The 21,338-nt window shown below is 39.3% G+C and overlaps 1 protein-coding gene and 1 pseudogene across 3 annotated transcripts in view; one reads left to right on the top strand and one right to left on the bottom strand.

Annotated features, from left to right (window-relative positions):
• Positions 1-21,338, top strand: part of UBAP2 (ubiquitin associated protein 2) — a 101,759-nt gene that overhangs the window by 32,309 nt on the left and 48,112 nt on the right. For both annotated transcript variants that reach the window (XM_081103651.1, XM_081103650.1), the window contains exons 3-6: positions 5,353-5,430; positions 8,388-8,498; positions 11,386-11,539; positions 13,997-14,074. In XM_081103651.1, the coding sequence (XP_080959777.1) occupies positions 5,353-5,430; positions 8,388-8,498; positions 11,386-11,539; positions 13,997-14,074 (421 nt within the window). The remainder of the gene's footprint in view (positions 1-5,352; positions 5,431-8,387; positions 8,499-11,385; positions 11,540-13,996; positions 14,075-21,338) is intronic.
• On the bottom strand, positions 219-3,091 carry LOC308528402 (large ribosomal subunit protein eL8-like; annotated as a pseudogene). Its single transcript has 2 exons — positions 3,080-3,091; positions 219-1,019 (listed from the first exon to the last, which is right to left on the bottom strand). The product of its transcript is annotated as a large ribosomal subunit protein eL8-like (transcript).

The following is a 21,338-nucleotide window of genomic DNA, read 5'->3' as shown; positions in this document are numbered from 1 at the left end:
ACTAATGTTTAACTTCGAATTACCAGTTGATTCTGCTTATTCCTCTGATTTCACAAGCTATACAGACCTCTTCTCAGTTGTTTGAGCTCAGCCTGGCACATTTTTTATCATACTCTAATTTCTGTTTGTTTTTTATCTGATGCTTAATTTTCTTTTGTTTTCCTGGCTGAAGGATAATTTTTATTACTTTTATGTACAGAAAACTGAACAATGTACACTTAGCCCATCTTGGTGGCCAGCTTTTTAGCCTTGGCCTTTTCCAGCTTAGCAATGCGAGCCACTGACTTTGGACCCAGGATGTTGCATCCCCATTGGCACGGATCTCATCATATCTGTTGTAATTGGTCTGGATAGCCCCCACCAGCTTAGCCAGAGCACGTTTGTCTTCTGGGTGAAGGTGACGGTGGTGCAGGTCTTCCTGTGGACTAGACGTCCTAGCTTGGCCTTCCCCTTGATAATGCAGTAGGAAACCCACATCTTATGGCACAGGGCAGGCAGGTAGACAGTCAGCTCAATGGGATCATCGTGTGAAATCGTCTACCAGCTGTGCCTTCTTGTTCTCACCAGGGTGGTGACAGTGTTACCCCTGCCCTAAGGACAGGTGGCTCCTTGGTGGAGAAATCTCCTTTCCCTGACAGCTTTTTTCTCAGCCCGGGCCAATAATCTCTCTTCTTGCTCTGTCTCTGGTCTGTACTTGTGGGTCAGCTTTAGCAGTTGAGTTGCTGTTTGGCCCTCCCAAGGCGTGGGTGAACTGGTTAATGGCAGGAGGCACTTTCAGAGGCTTATAAAGAATGGCCCTTTGCCACTACAACTGAATGTAGCAGGGGCATTTGACAAAATGGGTGAGGTCCCTTTGGGTTGTATGTCCTCTCCAATGCCAGAATTCTTGGGCCTTTTCTCAAACGGGATTTACCACTTTCTTGGCCTGCTTCTCCACGACAGCAGAGACCTGCAAACACCTTCTCTTTAGCCTTCTTTCCTTTTGGTATCTTGGGCGGCAGGAGGAAAGAGCTAATTTTCTTGATTAGGGTAATTGGCAAAGGTAAAAATATTTAAAGGCCTAATTGAAAATATATTTCATTAATATTCTATGCTAGTATTGCAAAACTGTACTTGTTAAACAGCTGTTAAGTGCATCAGCTGTGTTTTCAGAAGTTACTTCTATTTGGTCTGTACCCTTTCAAGAATAAAACGGATGGTGTCATTGAATTGAAATAAAAAGCACATTTGAGTCATAGTACTTAAGCTTAAAAAACTAAGTCTGAATAAATTAGTAATTGGTATTTACCTTATATATGGTAGTAAATAGTGAATGACTTGTGTGGGTGAAATAGTGTCAACTTTGAAATGAAATATATTTTAATAAACACTGCCTTTATAATTATTCAAAGTGTGTTTATACATTTTTGGGAGACACCCTATATATCCTTATATTATAGATGTATATACAAATAAGGTATAAATTGGATCTTTATAGTGTTTATAGTATATAGTATATCTCCCTTTGGACATATACATTCATATATTATGGCTATATATACAAATTAGGTATAAATTTGATCTCTATACTGTTTAGATAGTAATGAAAAATTAGTAAAATGCAGGACCTCTCTAGGTAGCCAGTAAACATTATGCTAATAGATATTCACAATAAATTGTGTATGTGTTTTCCTACAAAGTAATGTGTTTATATTCTGGGGTTTTTTTTATATCAGAAAAACATGTATGTGCCAAATAAATAGTTTTGATACTAGATGGTTACATTATGGGCCACAGTAATTTTCTTGTGGGGTATGTGAAAATTTTGTAATTTAAGTAAATTTAATTGTTTGAAGCAATGAGTATTAGTGTGCTTGGAAGGGACCACTGGTGGTCCGTGAGGTCCAAAAGGTTGACGACCACTGGTCTAATGTGCAGGTAGGTAAAGTGAGAGTATATATAAGGCCCTATATACACTGGGTAGCATTGAGGTTAAATTGGCTACGTGAGAAGACACAGAGTTTCTGTACAAACATTTTTCTGGTTGGAATGGTGTAGCACTGTAGTGGTTCAAATGAGGTCACAACAGGCAGGCATAGGTTGGAATGAAAGGATTGGCCATTAGATTGGAGGGAACAGGCCAAAGCTAGCTGGATCTTATATAAGGACTAGGGATTATTTGAAATATACACTGAGTGGCCAGATTATGATGACCACCTGATGTTTGTAGGCAAATTAGCTATAATTTCGTGCTGAAGTTGCTAGAGGGCCAGACCATTATAAATAGGGAAGCAGGTTGTTTACCTCAACAGAAGTGATTTTTTTCTGAAGATATGGGTAAACAACGTGATTTAACAGCCTTTGAACGTGGGATATATATACACTGAGTGGCCTGATTATTATGACCACCCCATCAATACTTCATTGGGCCACCTTTTGCCTTCAATACTGCGGTGATTCTTCTTGGCATTGACTCCACGAGATGTTGAAAGGTGATGCGAGGAATCTAACACCATGCCTGTTGAATAGCACTGTCCAATTCTGTGAGATTTGATGGTTGTGGAACCAGCTGCCTGATGGCTCTTTAACTTCGTCCCACAAATGCTCAATTGGATTGAGATCTGGTGATTGTGGGGGCCACCTAAGCAAGGTAAAGTCTCCCTCACATTCTTGAAACCACTCCTGCACAATATGAGCACCGTGGCATGGCGCATTGTCTTGTTGGAAGACACCATCTCCATTGGGATACACCATCAACATGATAGGATGAACTTGATCAACAACGATACTTAGGTATGTTGTGCTATTCATACGTTGTTCCACACGAATTAAAGAGCCCAAATCATGCCAGGAAAACTTGCCCCAAACCATAACAGTGCCCCCACCAGCTTGAAGGGTTGTACTCATGCATGTGGGGTGCATGCTTTCATGCTGTTTCTGCCAAATTCTCACTCTGCCGTCTGCATTATGCAACTGGAAACGTGATTCATCAGACCACATGACTTTTTTCCAATCCTTGACTGTCCAATCCTTGTGTTCCTGTGCAAATTGGAGACGTTTCATCTTGGTAACTGCAGACAGCAAAGGTGTTTGAACAGGCCTTCGGCTTCATATCCCTTAAGATGCAGTGTATGGCTAATTTGCCTACAAATGTCAGGTGGTCATATTAATCTGGCCATACACACACACACACACACACACTAGGGGCCTGGTGCACGAAGATTCATGCACTGGGGGTGGGTCCCTCAGCCCGACCTGCAACCTCTCCAATTTGGGAGCCCTCAAGGGAGCCCTCTCCAATCCGGGAGTTTCTGTCTGTCTTTGCAATCATATGAATTGTCTGAGACCCCCAACCCAGTTTGGTTTGTTGCTCACAGAATAATGGAGGCATTTTTTTCTTTGCTTCATTGGTGGAGATTTCCTGGAAATTTTAGGATATCTTTCCTTTAATTTTTCCCAGACACTCTGATTTTACTTACGTCTCTCACCTTTGCTTTCCCTCCATCCCCCACTGCAACAGTAACTTGCTCACTTTGCTCTAGTGTCTAGGAGATCTGTCTGCCACCAGAACTACGATTCCCAGCATTCCTGGTGCTTCCCGTGCTCTTGGCTTTCCCTTCCTGCTGTCTCCGTACCACGGCCTCCCACTCTGCCAAGTCCTCCAAGCTCCCAGCTCTCCCTCTCTGCTCTCTGTCTGGCGGCTTGGGGAGCCAAGTTCCCCAATCCGCTCCACTCTCTGCCGACTCTCCACTCTGCTCTCTGCCGGCTACTGAGGGATCCACGTCCCCCCAAGCCTCTGGCTCTCCTGCTCTGTTCTCTGTCTGGTGGCCTGGGGGAGTTACTAAGGGAGCCACGTTCCCTCAAGCCGCCAGCTCTCCCACTCTGCTCTCCTCCTGGCACCCCTGTATGCAAATTAACCACCATCTTTGTCGATTTAATTTGCATACTCCTGATTGGCTGTTGGGTGTAGTGGAGGGATGGTCAATTTACATGTTTCTCTTTTATTATACAGGATATTCCACATTCAAAGGCTGTTAAATCGCGTTGTTTACCCATATCTTCAGAAAAAAATCACTTTTACTGTCGTCGTAAACAACCTGCTTCCTTATTTATAATGGGCTGGCCCCCTAGCAACTTCAGCATGAAATTATAGCTAATTTGCCTACAAAGGTCAGGTGGTCATCATAATCTGGCTTCTCAGTGTATATGTACTTAAAGCAGAGAAGAAAAGTTGTTCATTATTCTTGTGAGGATCATTCAGTAATTTGAACACTTTTTAAGCATTTACTTTGGGAGTTAGTATAAATTTTAGCTAACAAGGGTAACTTTTGGGGGGAACAACCCGTTTCTGAGTAATTTTAGATTTATCAGAAAATTGCAGATATAGAAGAGAGAGTTTCTATAAACCCCTCACCTAGTTTCCCTGTTGTCATAACCATGGTATCTCTGTCAAAACTAATAAACCAAATTGGTATATTATTATTAACTCACGGCACAAAAGAGTAACTTTTCCCATACCTTTTAATTTATTATTGTCAAAAACACCATAAAATGAAACAACAATTAAGAAACTTGAATTTTTTAAAAAATATATATTTTATTGATTTTTTTACAGAGGATGGGAGAGAGAGATAGTTAGAAACATCGATGAGAGAGAAACATCGATCAGCTGCCTCCTGCACATCTCATACTGAGGATGTGCCTGCAACCCAGGCATATGCCCTTGACCGGAATCGAACCTGGGACCTTTCAGTCCGTAGGCCAATGCTCTATCCACTGAGCCAAACTGGTTTCGGCAAGAAACTTGAATTTTTTAAAAAGGATTTTACGTTAAAAAAGCAGCTGGGAAAGAGTTTTCTTCAGAGGTGACTAGTTTTATGTTTGAAAGTTTCTTTTAAAATATTTTTTGTTAAAACCATTTTTTATTGCAATTAAAAAATAGTAACTTTTAAAATAACTTTTATTTAGATAAATATAGCCTTTTAAGAACTGACCATGATACCTTTTTAGAGTTGACAGCAGAGCTTTTTTGTTTTGATAGCAAGCCTGATTCTAAGGCTGTGTCCTGGCAGTTGTTTTCACTATTTCTTGTTCTACTTTCTCTTAATGCTGGTTACTCCCATCTCTCCAGGGGAAAAAAAATTCAAATGAGTCAATGAAGATGAATAAGAACTTTCGGTCATTTGGCCAAGTCAGTAGGACCTTTACATTATTTAATTTGATACTTAATTTACCTTATGGGTACAGGTTGTGTATGCTTTTTATTACCATAGTTACTGGAGTGCTAGAGAGGTTTTATCCGTTTTGCATCAGAGTTTGGCATCTAACTTATATTTTTGTACTCAAATTTTAACAATTTTTTGTACTTTTCAGGCAACAGCTGAACAGATGCGTCTTGCTCAGGTGATCTTTGATAAAAATGATTCAGAATTTGAAGCTAAAGTTAAACAGGTATGTTTCTGGCAAAGGATGTTACCTATTTTTGTTAATGTTTTAAAACGAAAATTTTACTAGAGATTTTAAAAAACTATTTTTATTGATTTCAGAGAGGAAGGGAGAGGGAGAGAGATAGAAACATCAATAATGAGAGAGAATCATAGATCAGCTGCCTCCTGCACGCCCTCTACTAGGGATCAAGTCCGCAACCTGGGTATATGCCCTGACTGGGAATCTAACCGTGACTACCTGGTTCATAGGTCAGTGCTCTACCAATAATTGCTCCTTGGAGTGAACATCCCACAGTGAACTCTTTAGCCCTTTACTATGTAAACTCTTTGTTCTTACTTATAGTTCCTTTCATCAGACAAATGATAATGATTTTGGAAGGCCACAAAAAGAATTTATTAAAAATTATAGAATTGCCAAAACCGGTTTGGCTCAATGGATAGAGCGTCGGCCTGCGGACTGAGGGGTCCCAGGTTCGATTCCGGTCAAGGGCATGTACCTGAGTTGCGGGCACATCCCCAGTGGGAGATGTGCAGGAGGCAGCTAATCGATCTTTCTCTCCCATCGATGTTTCTAGCTCTCTATCTCTCTCCCTTCCTCTCTGTAAAAAATCAATAAAATATATTTAAAAAAAAAAATTATAGAATTAATTCTCTGGAATGAGATTTATGTACAGTTTGAGACATACCACATATTATATTGTTTTTTATCTGAATAGCATAGCAGATACACAAGCAAGAGCACTGGTTCAGGAGTTCAGAGTTTTTTGTATTTTTTAAAATACATTTTATTGATTTTTTACAGAGAGGAAGAGAGAGAGAGAGTTAGAAACATCAATGAGAGAGAAACATCGATCAGCCACCTCCTGCACATCTCCTACTGGGGATGTGCCCGCAACCCAGGTACATGCCCTTGACCGGAATCGAACCTAGGACCTTTCAGTCCGCAGGCCGACGCTCTATCCACTGAGCCAAACCGGTTTCGGCAGGAGTTCAGAGTTTTAAGTGCTAACTTTAGTTCTGTTTCTTACTGATCCAATCACTGGAGGAATTTAAAAAAAAATTTTTTTTTTTTAATCCTTACCCGAGGATACTTTTTCCATTGTTTTAGAGAGAGTGAAGGGGAGGGAGGAGGAAGGGAGAAACACACACAGGCAGGCATAGGTTGGAATGAAAGAGAGAGAGAGGGGGAGAGAGAGAGAAAGAAACATTGATATGAAAGACACACACATTGAGAGAGAAAGAGAGGGAGAGAGAGAGAAAGAAACATTGGTATGAAAGAGACACACACTGTTACACCCCGTACACGCCCTGATGGGGTGGGAACCGAACCTGAAACAGGTATGTGCCCTTGATGGGGAATCTGAAACCATGACCCTTCTGTCCATAGGCTGACACTAACTACTGAGAAACCACCAGGGCAATCACCTGAGGCATTTTGATACTTATTGTGCATCTTTTTTTTTTTTTTTAAATATATTTTATTGATTTTTTACAGAGAGGAAGGGAGAGAGATAGAGAGTTAGAAACATCGATGAGAGAGAGAAACATCGACCAGCTGCCTCCTGCATATCCCCCACTGGGGATATGCCTGCAACCCAGGTACATGCCCCCGACCGGAATCGAACCCGGGACCTTTCAGTCCGCAGGCCGACGCTCTATCCACTGAGCCAAACCGGTCTCGGCTTATTGTGCATCTTAACAATTGCATATGACAGATATTGGCTTAGTCCAGATCATTGATAAAAATCTGATTATTAGTAGATATCCAGAGAACAAAGTGTACTGGAAAGTGTATAGAACTTTCACTGTTACAGGGAGGAAATGAGAGAGACAGTGGTGTAATGCAAAGAGTTATATTTATGAGATCAGGAGACCTGGTTTCCAGATAGGCTTTGCTTTTTTATTTTCCTATTAGGCTTTGCTCTTAACTAGCATTTTAACCACAGAGAAATTACTTCAAATGTTGGGGTCAAATGATTTTGAACTGCGGTTAGTACATCCTGTATATAACAAAAGCCCAGCGACTGAGAGACAGAATGACCTGTCGACCAGTCGCTATGACGTGCACTAAGGGGGCAGACACTCAACACAGGAGCTGCTTCCTGGTGGTCAGTGCGCTCCCTCAGTGGGAGCAGCTGCTCAGAGGGTGGGTCTGCAGCAGGCCACGCCCCCCACCAGTGCATGAATCCCATGCATCAGGCCTCTAGTACTAAAATAGTTAAGATAGTTAAAACACAATAGATACTTAAATCATACAGTTGTTAACTGATAAGTGAAACACTTTTATTTTGCCTAATCTGATTGCTCTTTGTGATGAAAATGTTAAGCAGTTTAATCTCCCTTGTTATACAGAATGCACCAAAGGGATTTCTTTGATTTTGTCAAACATAGCACCCTGTGGAATCTGCTTGAGAATATATTATGTGTAGGAATGAGTTTTGTGATCACTGAAGAATTCCTTGTGAGACCTTAGCTGTTATAATTTATATGTGTTATAATCCAAGTAGTAATATCTTATGTAGGGAACTTTGTCCCTGTGCAAAACAGTTGGACTGAATATTCTGTTAATGGTGCCCACATACATGTGGTCTTTGGGAAACATAAAATCCCACTTAATATTTGTGTAGTTTAGAATTTTAGGAATGCAGGCTATGGACCAAGTTTGAGTAGACAATAACTGATCCAGAGTATTCTGAGGATGTTGGTATATACATGTGTATGCTGCTGATTAATAACCTGATATTGGTCATCTTGAAGGAGGGTTAATTTGTAGTTTGACTCTGCCAATATTGGTGAAAAGACATGGGGTGGCCACAAACAAAACAGGTAAAAGCTCAGAGTGTAGAAGAGGCCATCTTAATGTGGAAAGACTGAATAATTTCTGTCTTTATGCAGAAGAATCTTAAACTATCAAGTGCCATTTTTGGGGTCTCCCTAACCATGTTCTTATAATTTCAACAGCTTATGGAAGTGACAGGAAAAAATCAGGATGAATGCATAGTCGCCCTACATGACTGTAATGGAGATGTGAACAAAGCTATCAATATATTGCTGGAAGGGAATTCAGACACAGTAAGATTATTAAGTATTATTCGTTGGTTTGCAGTGCTAAGATTTGTTTCCAACCCCATATTGCATTTTAAACTTCACCTTATATGGGGGTGGGGATGGAGGGAATTATGGGTGCCATTCCATATTTGTTATAAGTTCCAGAAAGAACACTAACCTGAAATGACTGTTTTTGTTATATATGGTTTCTTCATGAAGTCGTAGAATCTGAAGACTCGAAAGAGAACTTGGTCATCTACTCCAGCCTTACACAGTTTCCAAAATTCTCTGGGCCTGTGGATATTTTCACCACCTGAAAAAACTTCTCTTGGCTCCACTGCTCATGTTTCTTCATCTCAATCGTCACCTCTTACTACTCCTTATATCTCTAAACTAACAGAAAACCAGGATTTGCTGGTATATCTATTTGCTTATGTGTGAATATTCTACAGACACATTTTTCATGACAGTTTGACAGATATATAAAAGGATAAAAGTTTTTAAATTATTTTTGGGTGTTTTTTAGCTTAGAAAGTTTGAGGAATGTGCAGGCACACTAGAACTCATCTCTCTTCTTTTAGGAAGGGTGCAACTAAAGCCATACCAGGCAGTTGCCAGCACTAATCTTTTGATTCCTATGTGGAGAGATTGCACAATATTTCATTTGTATTTTTAAATTGAGGAAACCACTTCCAAGCAGGTTAAAACAACTAATGACTTATTGAAAAAGGGGTACAAAGATGACCCATCAAAAAGTGCCTTCTTTGCCCAGCCAGAGTGGCTCAGTTTTTTTGAGCAGCATCCTGTGCACCGAAGGGTTGCTGGATTGATTCCTGGTCAGGGCATATACCTGAGACTGTGGGCTCAGTCCCTAATCCCTGGTCAGAGCATGTACAAAAGGCAGCCAATTGATGTTTTCTCTCTCCCTTCCCCTCTCTCTCTCTCTAAAAAAAAGCATGTCTTGGTTAAGGATTAAAGGGGGGAAAAAAGTGGCTTCCTTGTAAGTGTTTAGTTTTAATCATGTTCTCAGTTTTAGGGATAGGCTGTGTTAGAGTCAGGCTGTGTAAAAATGAACTGCCATGACAAGGTCAAATGTAAAATGAGTATTTTTTTTTATTTAATATGAAACAAGAAAAATTAATTTTGTAGTTAAATATTTAGGTACTTGGGAAAATCTTTCACTATTTGAATATAGCAGTATTTGTGGGTAAAATTCCATGCAAAATAACACTGGTCCACATGATAAACCACTAAATATGTCAGTTTGTTGGGAAAATATATAATGTTAAGTGTTGAAATAAAATTTTGAATAGCTTTTGTTTGCTAACAGGCATGTATTTACTGTTTTGTTTTTTAAATATGGGGAATGTGTTTACCTCATTGCTAATGGATTCAGTGTAGAATGGCTATGTTATTTTCCAAATGAACTGAAGGTCTTACCTTCCCTTTTTATAAAAATAATCAATATGAACAAATATATTCAAATTATTAATGGGAGGGCCTATTTTTTTTTTTTTTTATCATAGAGATAGGACAGGATACTACTTTTTGTTGCTTTTCCTTTACATCCAGCAGATTTCATTCTTTTCTGTGGTAACCGGGTGAATTTTTAAGTCTTAAAAGTCCAGTTTTCTCTTTGTGGTTTATTGCATTTTAACATCTCCTCTGGGACTGAATCCAAAGGAGGTGTTCTGGACTAAATGTTACATCAAGAATGTCTTTTTGGTTACCTCTTAAACCTAGAAATCACACAGTAGTAGCCAGATCTGGCTTGTTTTCTTCAAAGGTCAGAAAACAGCAAATTAGTGCTTGAATCTAGTCACAAAAGGTGTATGCTTGATTGGAGGTAAGGGGACTGTAGGAGAAATGCAGAAGCAGAGGGAAAGTTGTTTAGGATTATTTTGTGGTGCATCTTTACTTTCCATGCTGTCTGTAGCATGGCTAACCAGCAGCAGTAAGGAGTATCTTCTGACTGAGGTAGAATTAATTGGAGGTGGGGAGGCGGGATGCTATGTAAATACTCTAGCTAGGAGCTACATTTAAAGTAAACTGTGAAAGCTTGGCCAGCGTGGCTCAGTGGTTGAGTGTTGACCTATGAACCAGGAGGTCACAGTTCAATTCCCGGTCAGGGCATATGCCCAGGTTGTGGGCTTGATCCCCAATGTGGAGCATGCAGGAGGCAGCCAATCAATGATTCTCTCTCATCATTGAGGTTTCTATCTCTCTCCCTCTCCCATTCTCTCTGAAATCAAGAAAAATAAACTGTGTTTTGCGTACTCAACTATAAACCTACTTTTGCCCCATCCTGTATATGGTATGATTTGATTTGGTATCACCATTAGAGGAGAGATGGAGAAGGGAGGTTTTATAAATAAATCATTGACTTCTCATTAGAATAGGTCTTTGAGGTTTAAATTTCATGTACTTAAAAAAACTAAACCAAAATTTTGTCTATTAAAATTTTTTTGATGGTTAGTTTGAGTAACTGAATAGGGAAAGTTGTATTCGTGAGAGTTTAGGGAATCATTATATGTATCTTTGTAATCTTTGAGCTAATCTATATATTTAATAGACTTAAGCCCTACTACTGACGTAGGTGAGGATGGCATAGAGTGGGAAACTGGGAAATGACATTTACTTTACTCACAAATCAGCATAGAAAAAAGCCTTTTTGGTGGTAGAACAACATAGGGTATGTTGTCAGTTCACCTAGTTGCTGTAATCTTTTGTGCTCTAGATAGCAAAGGAGTTTAGCAAGAGGTTGCTGTCTTTAGCATTGGAAAGTAGAATTATATGGAAAAGAATTAAAATGGTAGCAAGCAAGCTACAAGGCATGGGTAATTAGGTTTGGAAGATACATGCACACATTCTTAGTAATTGTACGCTCTTTGACAACTCTTATCTTCGGTAGACTTCATGGGAGACTGTAGGGGGGAAGAAGAAGAATTTTGGAAAAGAAAGTTCAGAAAACAAAGAAAATAGAGAGAAGAGAAGTGAGAGAGAAGTGAGTCGTGGACGTGGAAACAACAACCGGAAAGGAAGAGGTGGCAATCGTGGGAGAGAGTGTAAGTATAGACCTTTCTCCTGAACTTTTTATGATGGAAATTTTCATGCAAGCTGAGTGGTCCAAAGAATGTCCATAAATCCACTCCCTCAATGCTCCATTTGTTATAATTAACATTTAGATTCTAATGAACTACTTAGTTAATTTAGTAATTGATGCAATTTCATATCAGCATTGACCGGGGCTGTAGTTAGTTAATTATGTTTTGTGTGTTTTGACTGCCTTCTGTCCTGGCTGGTATAGCTCAGTTGGTTGAGCATCATCCCCTGCACCGAAAGGTCCCTGGTTCGACTCCTGATCAGGGTACATGCCTGGGTTGCAGGTGCAATCTCCAGTGGGGAGCAGGTGATCAATGTTTCTCTCATCAATGTTTTACTCTCTCTCCCTCTTCCTTCCTCTCTCTCTAAAATCAATAAAAACATAAAAAAAAAGACTGCCTTCTGTTGTGAATCAAGTACATCCTCTAATTTTAAAGGAGAATTTTCATTCACTGATATATGAAGCTCTTTATTCTTCCTCATGGTATAGGCCCGTGGTCGGCAAACTGCGGCTCTCGAGCCACATGTGGCTCTTTGGCCCCTTGAGTGTGGCTCTTCTAAGGCTTAGGAGTACGCTAATTAAGTTAATAACAATGTACCTACCTATATAGTTTAAGTTTAAAAAATTTGGCTCAAAAGAAATTTCAGTTGTTGTACTGTTGATATTTGGCTCTGTTGACTAATGAGTTTGCTGACCACTGGTATAGGCAAAGGTTAAAATAAATAGAAAGTTGTTGAATAGGAAAGATTTTTCTCAGTACTTGCCATTCGACCCAAGAACAACAACCTGGTGTATAGATACACCAAAGTAGCTAAATTATGAATGAATAAAATGTAAATATTAAACATCACGTTAGAGACTTTTTATAAATCTTCTCTTGAGGATGTGTTTATTGATAGAGGAAAGGAGAGTTGATGGGGAGGGGAGAGAGAGAGAACGAGAAAGAGAAACATTGATGTGAGAAACAGATCAGTTGCCTGCTGTACACATCTTGAACGGGGATCAAACCTGAAACCTAGGTATGTGCACTGTCTAGGAATTGGACCATGCAGCCTTTTGGCATACAGGACAACACTCCAACCACCTGAGCCACTCGACCAGGGCTCACCTTAGAGACTTTTGCTAGTTTATTCCATGGATATTTACTGAGTACCTGCTGTGTACTCAGTACTCTTATAGGCATACAGCAATAGATGATGGTACAGACATTTTTGCCCTCCTAAAACTTACCTTTTAATGGAGGTAGAGTTAGATGTAACAACAAAAAGGAAAAGTAATATTTTCTATTAATATATATTGGTGTTATGTAGAAATTATGCTGTGGATAAAAACAAAGAACAGAGAGATTGGGATTATAAAGAGAGATGTGGTAAATTTAAATGGAGTGGCACCTTCATGAGAATTCATAGGAATTAATTTCTGAAAGAGACGGGAGCAAGCTATGCCAATATCACTCATAAAATTTCTATATTATATAGAATCATTAATGCCAGTATAGGTATGAGGAGAAGAAAAGACTGTATGGCATCTTCTGGACAGTATCCTGTAAAAACCTGTCTCTAACATTAATTTCTTCAATAACAGTATTTCCTTGATGGTGTTGTTTTGCTATGCTATGCCCTTCCAGACCTTAAATTTAACTAGTCAGCAAATGTGTGGTGTATTACATAGTTGAATAACAAAGGTGGCTTTTAAAAAAATATATATTTTATTGATTTTTTACAGAGAGGAAGGGAGAGGGATAGAGAGTTAGAAACATCGATGAGAGAGAAACATCAATCAGCTGCCTCCTGCACACCCCCCACTAGGGATGTGCCTGCAACCAAGGACCATGCCCTTGACCGGAATCGAACCTGGGACCTTTTAGTCCGCAGGCCGATGCTCTGTCCACTGAGCCAAACCGGTTAGGGCAACAAAGGTGGCTTTCTGAAAAAAACTTATTTTAGGGGAGGGCAAGTCCAAATAGAAGAAATAAAAAGTGGTATGTCATTTTAATTTATTTTTAGAATTGTTACCTATAAATTAATAAGGAAGATGTGCTATTACTCAGTTTTTGAGACACTTTTGTTTTTTAAAAAATATGTATTTTCTTTGATCTCAGAGAGGGAGAGGCAGAGAGAGATAGAAGCATCAATGATGACAGAGAACCACCAATCGGCTGCCTCCTGCACGCCCCACACTGGGGATTGAACTCACAACCTTGGCATGTGCCCTTGACCAGAGTCGAACCCAGGACCCTTCAGTCCGAAGGCCGATGCTTTATCTACTGAGACAAACCAGCTAGGGCGAGCCACTTTTGTTTTTCTTCTTTTTAAAAAACCCTTTGGTTATATTTTAGCCTTTTAAAAAAAGTCTTTTTGTTCTTGCTTTTAATAGCTGTCTGGTATGATTATGTATGAGGTCCTCTTTTATTTCTTAGTTAGAGTTGAAGAGAATGGAATTGATTGCAATCAAGGGGACAAGCCTTCAGACCGTGGCAAGCGAGCCCGTGGTAGAGGTAAGATAGAATAAGGGGGACCAGAGATGCTTGTGATCCAAAGGAGGAGGCAGACTGTTTGCTGTACTGGTCTCTAAGACATGACAGTGTACTCTGAAAGAATGGTTCATCTTCTGAAATCTTTTGATTTCATTTACTGATGTTTAAGAATGAAGTGTTTTGATTATGTAATTTTGGTTGTTTTCAAATGAGCTGTGAAGACCCTTTATATGAATAATGTAAAATTTGAAGTTCTGCCCTGGCCCATGTTTCTCAGTGTTTAGAGCAGGGGTGGGCAAACTTTTTGACTCGAGGGCCACAATGGGTTCTTAAACTGGACCGGAGGGCTGGAACAAAAGCATGGATGGAGTGTTTGTGTGAACTAATATAAATTCAAAGTAAACATCATTACATCAAAGGGTACAGTCTTTTTGTTTGTTTGTTTTATTCATTTCAAACGGGCCGGATCCGGCCCGCGGGCCATAGTTTGCCCACAGCTGGTTTAGAGCATTGATCCTGTAATGTGCACGGAAGGGTCCCCAGTTTGATTCCTAGTCAAAGGCATGTGCCTGGATTGCCAGTTCACTCCCTGCCTCTGGTTGGGCACATGCGGGAGCAAACAATAGGTGTTTGCTATCTCCCTCTCTCCCTCCCTCCCTCCCTCTCTCTCTAAAAAAATAAGTGGGAAAAATATGCTCAGGAGAGGATAACAACAACAAAATTAGAAGTTTTGACCAAAATGTTATTATAAATTCTCTTATGTTGGACTTTAGGAAATGTGTTTTATCCACTAGCTTTTTTTTTAATCCTCACCCAAGGATATGTTTTTACTAGAGGCCCGATGCACGAATTTCTGCAAGGGGCTCGGCTCTCTCAGCCCCTCGCAGCCTCGGCCGGTCCTTGCAGCCCCGGCTGGCCCTTGCAGCCCTGGCTAGCCCTCAAAGCCCCTCGCAGCCCCAGCTGGCCCTAGCAGCCTCGGCTTTGTCTGGAAGGTCGTCCGGATAGTTGTTCTGCTGTTTGGTCTAATTAGCATATTAGCTCTTTATTATATAGGATAGGATTGATTCTTAGAGAGAGGAAGGGGGAGAGAAAAACATCAATGTGCGAGAGAAACATTAATCAGTTGCTTCCCATACATGCCCAAACTGGAGATCGAACCCAAAACCTAGACATATGCCCTGACCAGGTTCTACCCCCACAGCCTTTTTGGTGTACAGGATGGCACTCCAACCAACTGTGCCACCCAGCCAGAGCTACCCACTAGCTTTAAAATTAAAGTTATTGGCCCATTGATTATCTTCTCTCTTTTTTGTTAGTATCATTTCTCACCATTTTTATTTATTTATTTATTTATTTATTTATTTATTTATTTATTTATTTATATTTTAATCCTCACCCAAAGATATTTTTCCATTGATTTTTTAGAGAGAGTAGAAGAGAGGGGGAAAAACAGAGAGAAATATCTGTGTGAAAGAAACACATCGATTGGTTGCCTCCTGCATGAACCCTAACCAGGGCCCTGGATTGAGGAGGAGCTTGCAACTGAGGTACGTGCCCTTGACCGGAATTGAACCCAGGACCCTTTGGTCTGCAGGCCAGCGCTCTATCTACTGAGCCAAACCAGTTAGGGCTCTTACCATTTATTAATTTGGGATATTATGCTACTTTAGGAAGTAGTTTCATCTTGGCCTGGTGGGTCATTTAAGAGGAGCAACTAAAATTATTCTGAAATGCAGGAAAGAGATAAGCAGAGAGGAGTTTACTGTTTCATAGAGAACTAGGGGCCCAGCACGCGAAATCATGCAAGACCCAGGACCCAGAGTCCCTTGGCAGCTGCCGCGGGAGGCAGGACCCAGAAACCCACCCGTGCCTCTGGTCTAGTCCTCCAGAGTCAAGTTCCCACCCAGCCCCGCCCCGCCCACCCTGAGCACGCAGCCTCCTGTGATCAGTTGTTATGGCATGATGGTGTGATGACCACAGGCTTTTTATATAATAGATAGTGTATAGATGATATATTTTGTAGTCTACATCAGTATATTTAAAATTTTTTCAGGCATTTTGCTTTCAGGTATTTTAGACTTGATAGGACATAGACCCTTATTTCCTATCTTCTTTCATCATTTTTTTTTTTGTATTTTCCAGTGTATATTGTTTTAAAAGTAAACCACCTCTTTATTTTTTGGTCTTGGCATATTTAGGAATTACAAAATAATATAAAATTTAGAGAGACTCATTTTTATTGGCCCTTTTATTTAACTTTGTATTGAATGTGCTTTATTTATAAAAAGATACTACAGTACTTTTTATATGGGCCATCTGACTTTCTTTGCTATACCAGAATGTGTTTATGGATTAGAAATGACACTCTCATCTTAACGGTTAGATTACATGATAGTTATTTTTAAGTTATATAAATAAGTGAGAAGTTATAGTCAGGTCACTCCCCTACTCTTTTTATTCATATAAATTTATCTTATTTATTGGTGCTGGCTTGCAGGATGTGTGTGTTGTTTATGTCTTGTCTTTAATGAGATTGAGTCAGATAAGGTAGTGAATACTACTTGAGATTGCAGGCAGGTGGTTTCTTTCTGGATGGAAGAAAGATAATGCTGTGGGAAAGGCAACAATAATTACTCCATAACCCAGTGGTCGGCAAACTGCGGCTTGCGAGCCACATGTGGCTCGTTGGCCCTTGAGTGTGGCTCTTCCACAAAATACCACATGCGGGCACGCATGTACAGTGTGATTGAAATTTCGTGGCCCATGTGCAGAAGTCGGTATTTTGTGGAAGAGCCACACTCAAGGGGCCAAAGAGCCTCATGTGGCTTGCGAGCCGCAGTTTGCCGATCACTGCCCTAACCTTTTCCACTCCTTTACCTTACTTATGCCACTTGTTTTATTTTAAGCAACCCAAATTAATATATCTACTTTTAAAACTAATATATGAATGTAGCTGTATAATATAATTGAAATGTGATTATTGATTACCAACTATGTGCTAGCATTCTACTTTTAATTTCTGAATCCTTTGCAATGGCATCTTGGGTCCTGGTACAAAAAGTATTTGACAAAATGCAGTGTTCAAAAATCAGTAACTGAATAGCTAGGCTATTTCCTGGAATTGAATAGTGATTATTGTGCCTCCAAATATAAGAGTTTAATCCATAAAAAAATTCCACATTTATGGAATTTGGGTTACATGTTAGTAGCAACAACTAATATTTACCTATTGTATTTTTGAAGATATTGCTGTGAATATGACATACTCCTTTATGTCCTGGTTGGGGAAGGAGGAGAGACAAGTAAAAGCGCTTCTCAATTTATTTAAGAAAATGATTGGTGATGTGATTTACTGTCAATAGTTGTCTTAAAACTGTCACCCTTTAGTTTAAGTGGTCTGGGGAGATCTCTGAGGAGGTGGGATTTAAGCTGAGGAGGAGGAAAGCTATGTGAAAATCTGGGTAGGAACATTCTGTGAGAAAGGAACAGCCAATGAAACCATGGAAAACAACTTGGATTTTTTCACAGAATAAAAACTTATTTGAATATGAAATATGCAGGTAAGTGCTCAGAGTGTGGTTTTAACATTTTATTTTGAAATAAAAAATACAATTTTGCATAATGTTCATCTAGATTCCCCAAATTTCAGTATTTTACATTTGCTTTTATTATTTTCTCTCTGTATGTACATACTGTTTTTTTCCTGAAACCTTTGAATATAAATTCCAGACATGATGCCATTTTATATACCCCTTAATATTTTAGTGTGTGTCTCCTAAGGAATAAAAGATAGTCTCCTATAGAGCTATCTTAAAATGGTAAAAGTCAGAAAATTTTTACTGATGCAATCTATAGGCCTTATTCAGAAATTTTCAGTTATCTTGCTAATGTTTTTATAGCAAAATGAAAATATTTTGGTCCAGGATCACACACTGCATCTATCTATCTATCTATCTATCTATCTATCTATCTATCTATCTATCTATCTATCTATCTCTAGTATATTTTTATTGATTTCAGAGAGGAAGGGAGAGGGAGAGCGAGATAGAAATGTCAATAATGAGAGAGAATCCTTGATTGGCTGCCTCCTGCACGCCCCCCTACGTGGGGATCCGGGACTCTTCAGTCCACAGGCTGATACTCTGTCCCCTAAGCCAAACCAGCTAGGGCAGATCACACATTGTATTTAGTTCCCATGTCTCTTTAGTGTCCTTCAATCTGGAACAGTTCATCAATCTGGAAAAGTCTTTGTCTTTCATGGTCTTGATGCTTTTGAAGCATATGGACTCTTGTAGAGTGTTCTTCAATACCAATCAGAAGTTTCTTCTTGATAAATTTCATCTATTTTGGGCAGGTACCACAAAGTGATGATAACTGTAACATGATATAATGATAGAGGTTTATCCCATTACTAGTGATGTTAACTTTTATTTAGGTAGGTGCATTTTGCCAAGTTTCTCCTATGTAAAGTTACTATGCCCCACTTAAGTATTTTTTGGTGGGCAGTACTTGGAGACTTTGTAAATATTACTTTTTTTTTTTTTTATCAGACTTTCATTCACTAGTATTACAACTTGTGAATTTCCTGAAACAATTATTTTGACACATTTATAATCAGACTTCTTTGCTAAGTTAAAGCTAATATATGGGATATAAGGGTGGATTCTAAGCTTTCTTCCTCACTGAATTCCAGGGGTGTTTTGCTGCTGTCATTTGTCTAATTTAAGCTGCTTTAGGACTGGGGAAAGTGTATTCCTATTTCTCTGAGAATATAATACCCTGACTCAGGGACAGATAGGCACAGTTTGCCTGACTCCCAGGTCTCTAAGCTACAGAAGCCCGAGGGATGCCCTGCTTTGTAGTGGGTCAAACAGGTCTCTGGGCATGGGGACAACTCATAGCAACCATATTAATCATTGAACCAACCCTGAATATTGGGGAACTTAAAAAAAATTTTAAATTTATTTGAGTGACAGAAAGAGGAAGGAGGGGCGGGAGAGAAACATTTATTTTGTTGTTTCATTTATTTGTGCATTAATTGATTGCTTCTTACATGTACCCTAACCAGGGATCGAACCTGCAACCTTGGCATATCGGGACAACACTCTAGCCAACAGAGCTACTCTGCCAGGGCTTGGGATCTTTTGTCAATACAAAGAACTTAGAACTAGTTATAGGCCAGAGTGTGTAGTGATGAGTTCAAATTCATGTACTTTCTGGCACATTTGGCTATTATCAAAGCCCTCTTTACAGTCTTCTGGGGACTACCTTCTTGGATGAGGAACATTCTCCTTTCTTGCTTCTCTTTACGTTATAGTTGCTGTTACTGTTCAGCACCAGAGGGCATGTCTGCAGCTAGGATCTGCCTCCACTAGAGGTGGTTGACTATTCTCTGAGTTTTGATTTTTTTCAAGAGAAATGAGCAGCTTTCCTATTCTAACTTTCGGTGTAAAAGACGTTAAACAGCTCTTGCCAGTTTGGCTAGAGTGTCGACCCACAGAGTGAAGGGTCTTGGGTTCGATTCCAGTCAAGGGCATGTGCCTCAGTTGCAGACTTGATTCTCTTACGTGATGTTTTTCTCTCCCCCTCCCTTCCATTCTCTTAAAAAAAAAAATCAATATTCTTAGAAAAATACAAGCTCCCAAAACTCAACCAAGAAGAATCAAAAAACCTGAATAGGCCAATAACTACCAAAGAAATTGAAACAGCGATCAAAAATCTTCCAGCAAACAAAAGCCCTGGTCCGGACGGCTTTCCAAGGGAGTTCTACCAACCATTCAAAGAACTAAAACTATCCTCCTCAGACTATTCCAAAAAATTCAAGAGGAAGGCACACTTCCAAGCTCTTTCTATGCAGCCAGCATTACCCTAATCCCAAAACCAATCAAGACACCACAAAAGAAGAGAACTACAGGCCAGAATAAAATTTAAAAATAAAATAAAATAAAGTAGTAAATTAAAAAAAAAATCAATGGGAAAAAAATATCCTTAGGTGAGAATTAACAACAAAAATACGTTAAACAATTAAAATCTTGAGCAGCCATTTAACATAGATATAGTACAGAATCCCTAGAGAAACTTAGGAGAAAAGGTGTAGCATTTATAATTACATTGGTTCATTTTTTAAGATGATCTTTTTAATTTATTATTATTATTTTAATATGTTTTTATTGATTTCAGTGAGAGGAAGGGAGAATAAGAAAGGTAGAAACATTCATGATGAGCCCTAACCAGTTTGGCTCAGTGGATAGAGTATCTGCCTGTGGACTGAAGGGTCCCAGGTTCAATTTTGGTCAAGGGCATATACCTTGGTTGCGGGCTCTATCCCCAGTTGGGGGCATGCAGGAGGCAGCTGATTGATATGATGTTTCTAACTCTCTATCCCTCTCTCTTCCTCTCTAAAAAATCAATAAAAATATACAAAATTAAGTTTGTTTTTTTTAAAAAAAGAAATATCAATGATGAGATAATTATCAATTGGCTGCTTCCTGCATGCCCCCTACTGGGGAACGAGCCTGCAGCCCAGGCAAGTGCCCTGAACGTGAATCAAATCGTGACCTCCTGGTTCATGGGTCTATGCTCAACCACTTAGCCACGCCGGCCAGGCTAAGATGCTCTTTTTAAATCTTGTTTTTCTCTATTAAAAGACCCTGGGACTTTATTCTGAGCTATTAGGTGAAAATAGCTATTTATACCAGATAACAGTGTAGGGAAATGGTATATACACACCAAACAATCTTACTGGTAGCATCATTAGTCAGTGGAATAGAAAAGGACAATTTCGTTATCTTATTAAAATTAGGATTTGATTTTTTTAAAAAATCTACGTAAGACGTTTGGCTTGTTTATAGTTAATACTTGGGTGCAAGTATTAGCCATATCCATGTAGTTGGTAACTGATTTTTTCAGGAGATTTGTAGGACTTAAAAAATTTTTCACCTTAGGTACATATTTCTTTTATAAAATCCTTTCTCCTCTTTTAGGCACATCTTGCTTTCTGGCTTAAGTATTTTAGATGTCATTTAATGATTTCTTAGCAGAATCCTTTTTTACAATTTTGCTAATATTTACTAGTCACCATTGTTAGTGCAATTTGCTGCCTGCATGCCATTGAAATGAATTCTCTTTTGTTATGGGTGCACATGAACCCACTTATCAAAAGCAATTGTGTTTTTCCTTTTGCTTTCTTCCTTGGTAATAGTGTTCATTATAGCGAAAAATAGAATATTCTTGAGATATAATTTATATACCATGCAATTCACCCATGTAAATTATACAATTCAAT

Source organism: Myotis nattereri (assembly GCF_964212035.1).
Source record: "Myotis nattereri genome assembly, chromosome: 12".
NCBI lineage: Eukaryota > Metazoa > Chordata > Mammalia > Chiroptera > Vespertilionidae > Myotis > Myotis nattereri.
Note: the sequence above shows the minus strand (reverse complement) of the source record. Positions and strands in the feature narration are given on the sequence as shown.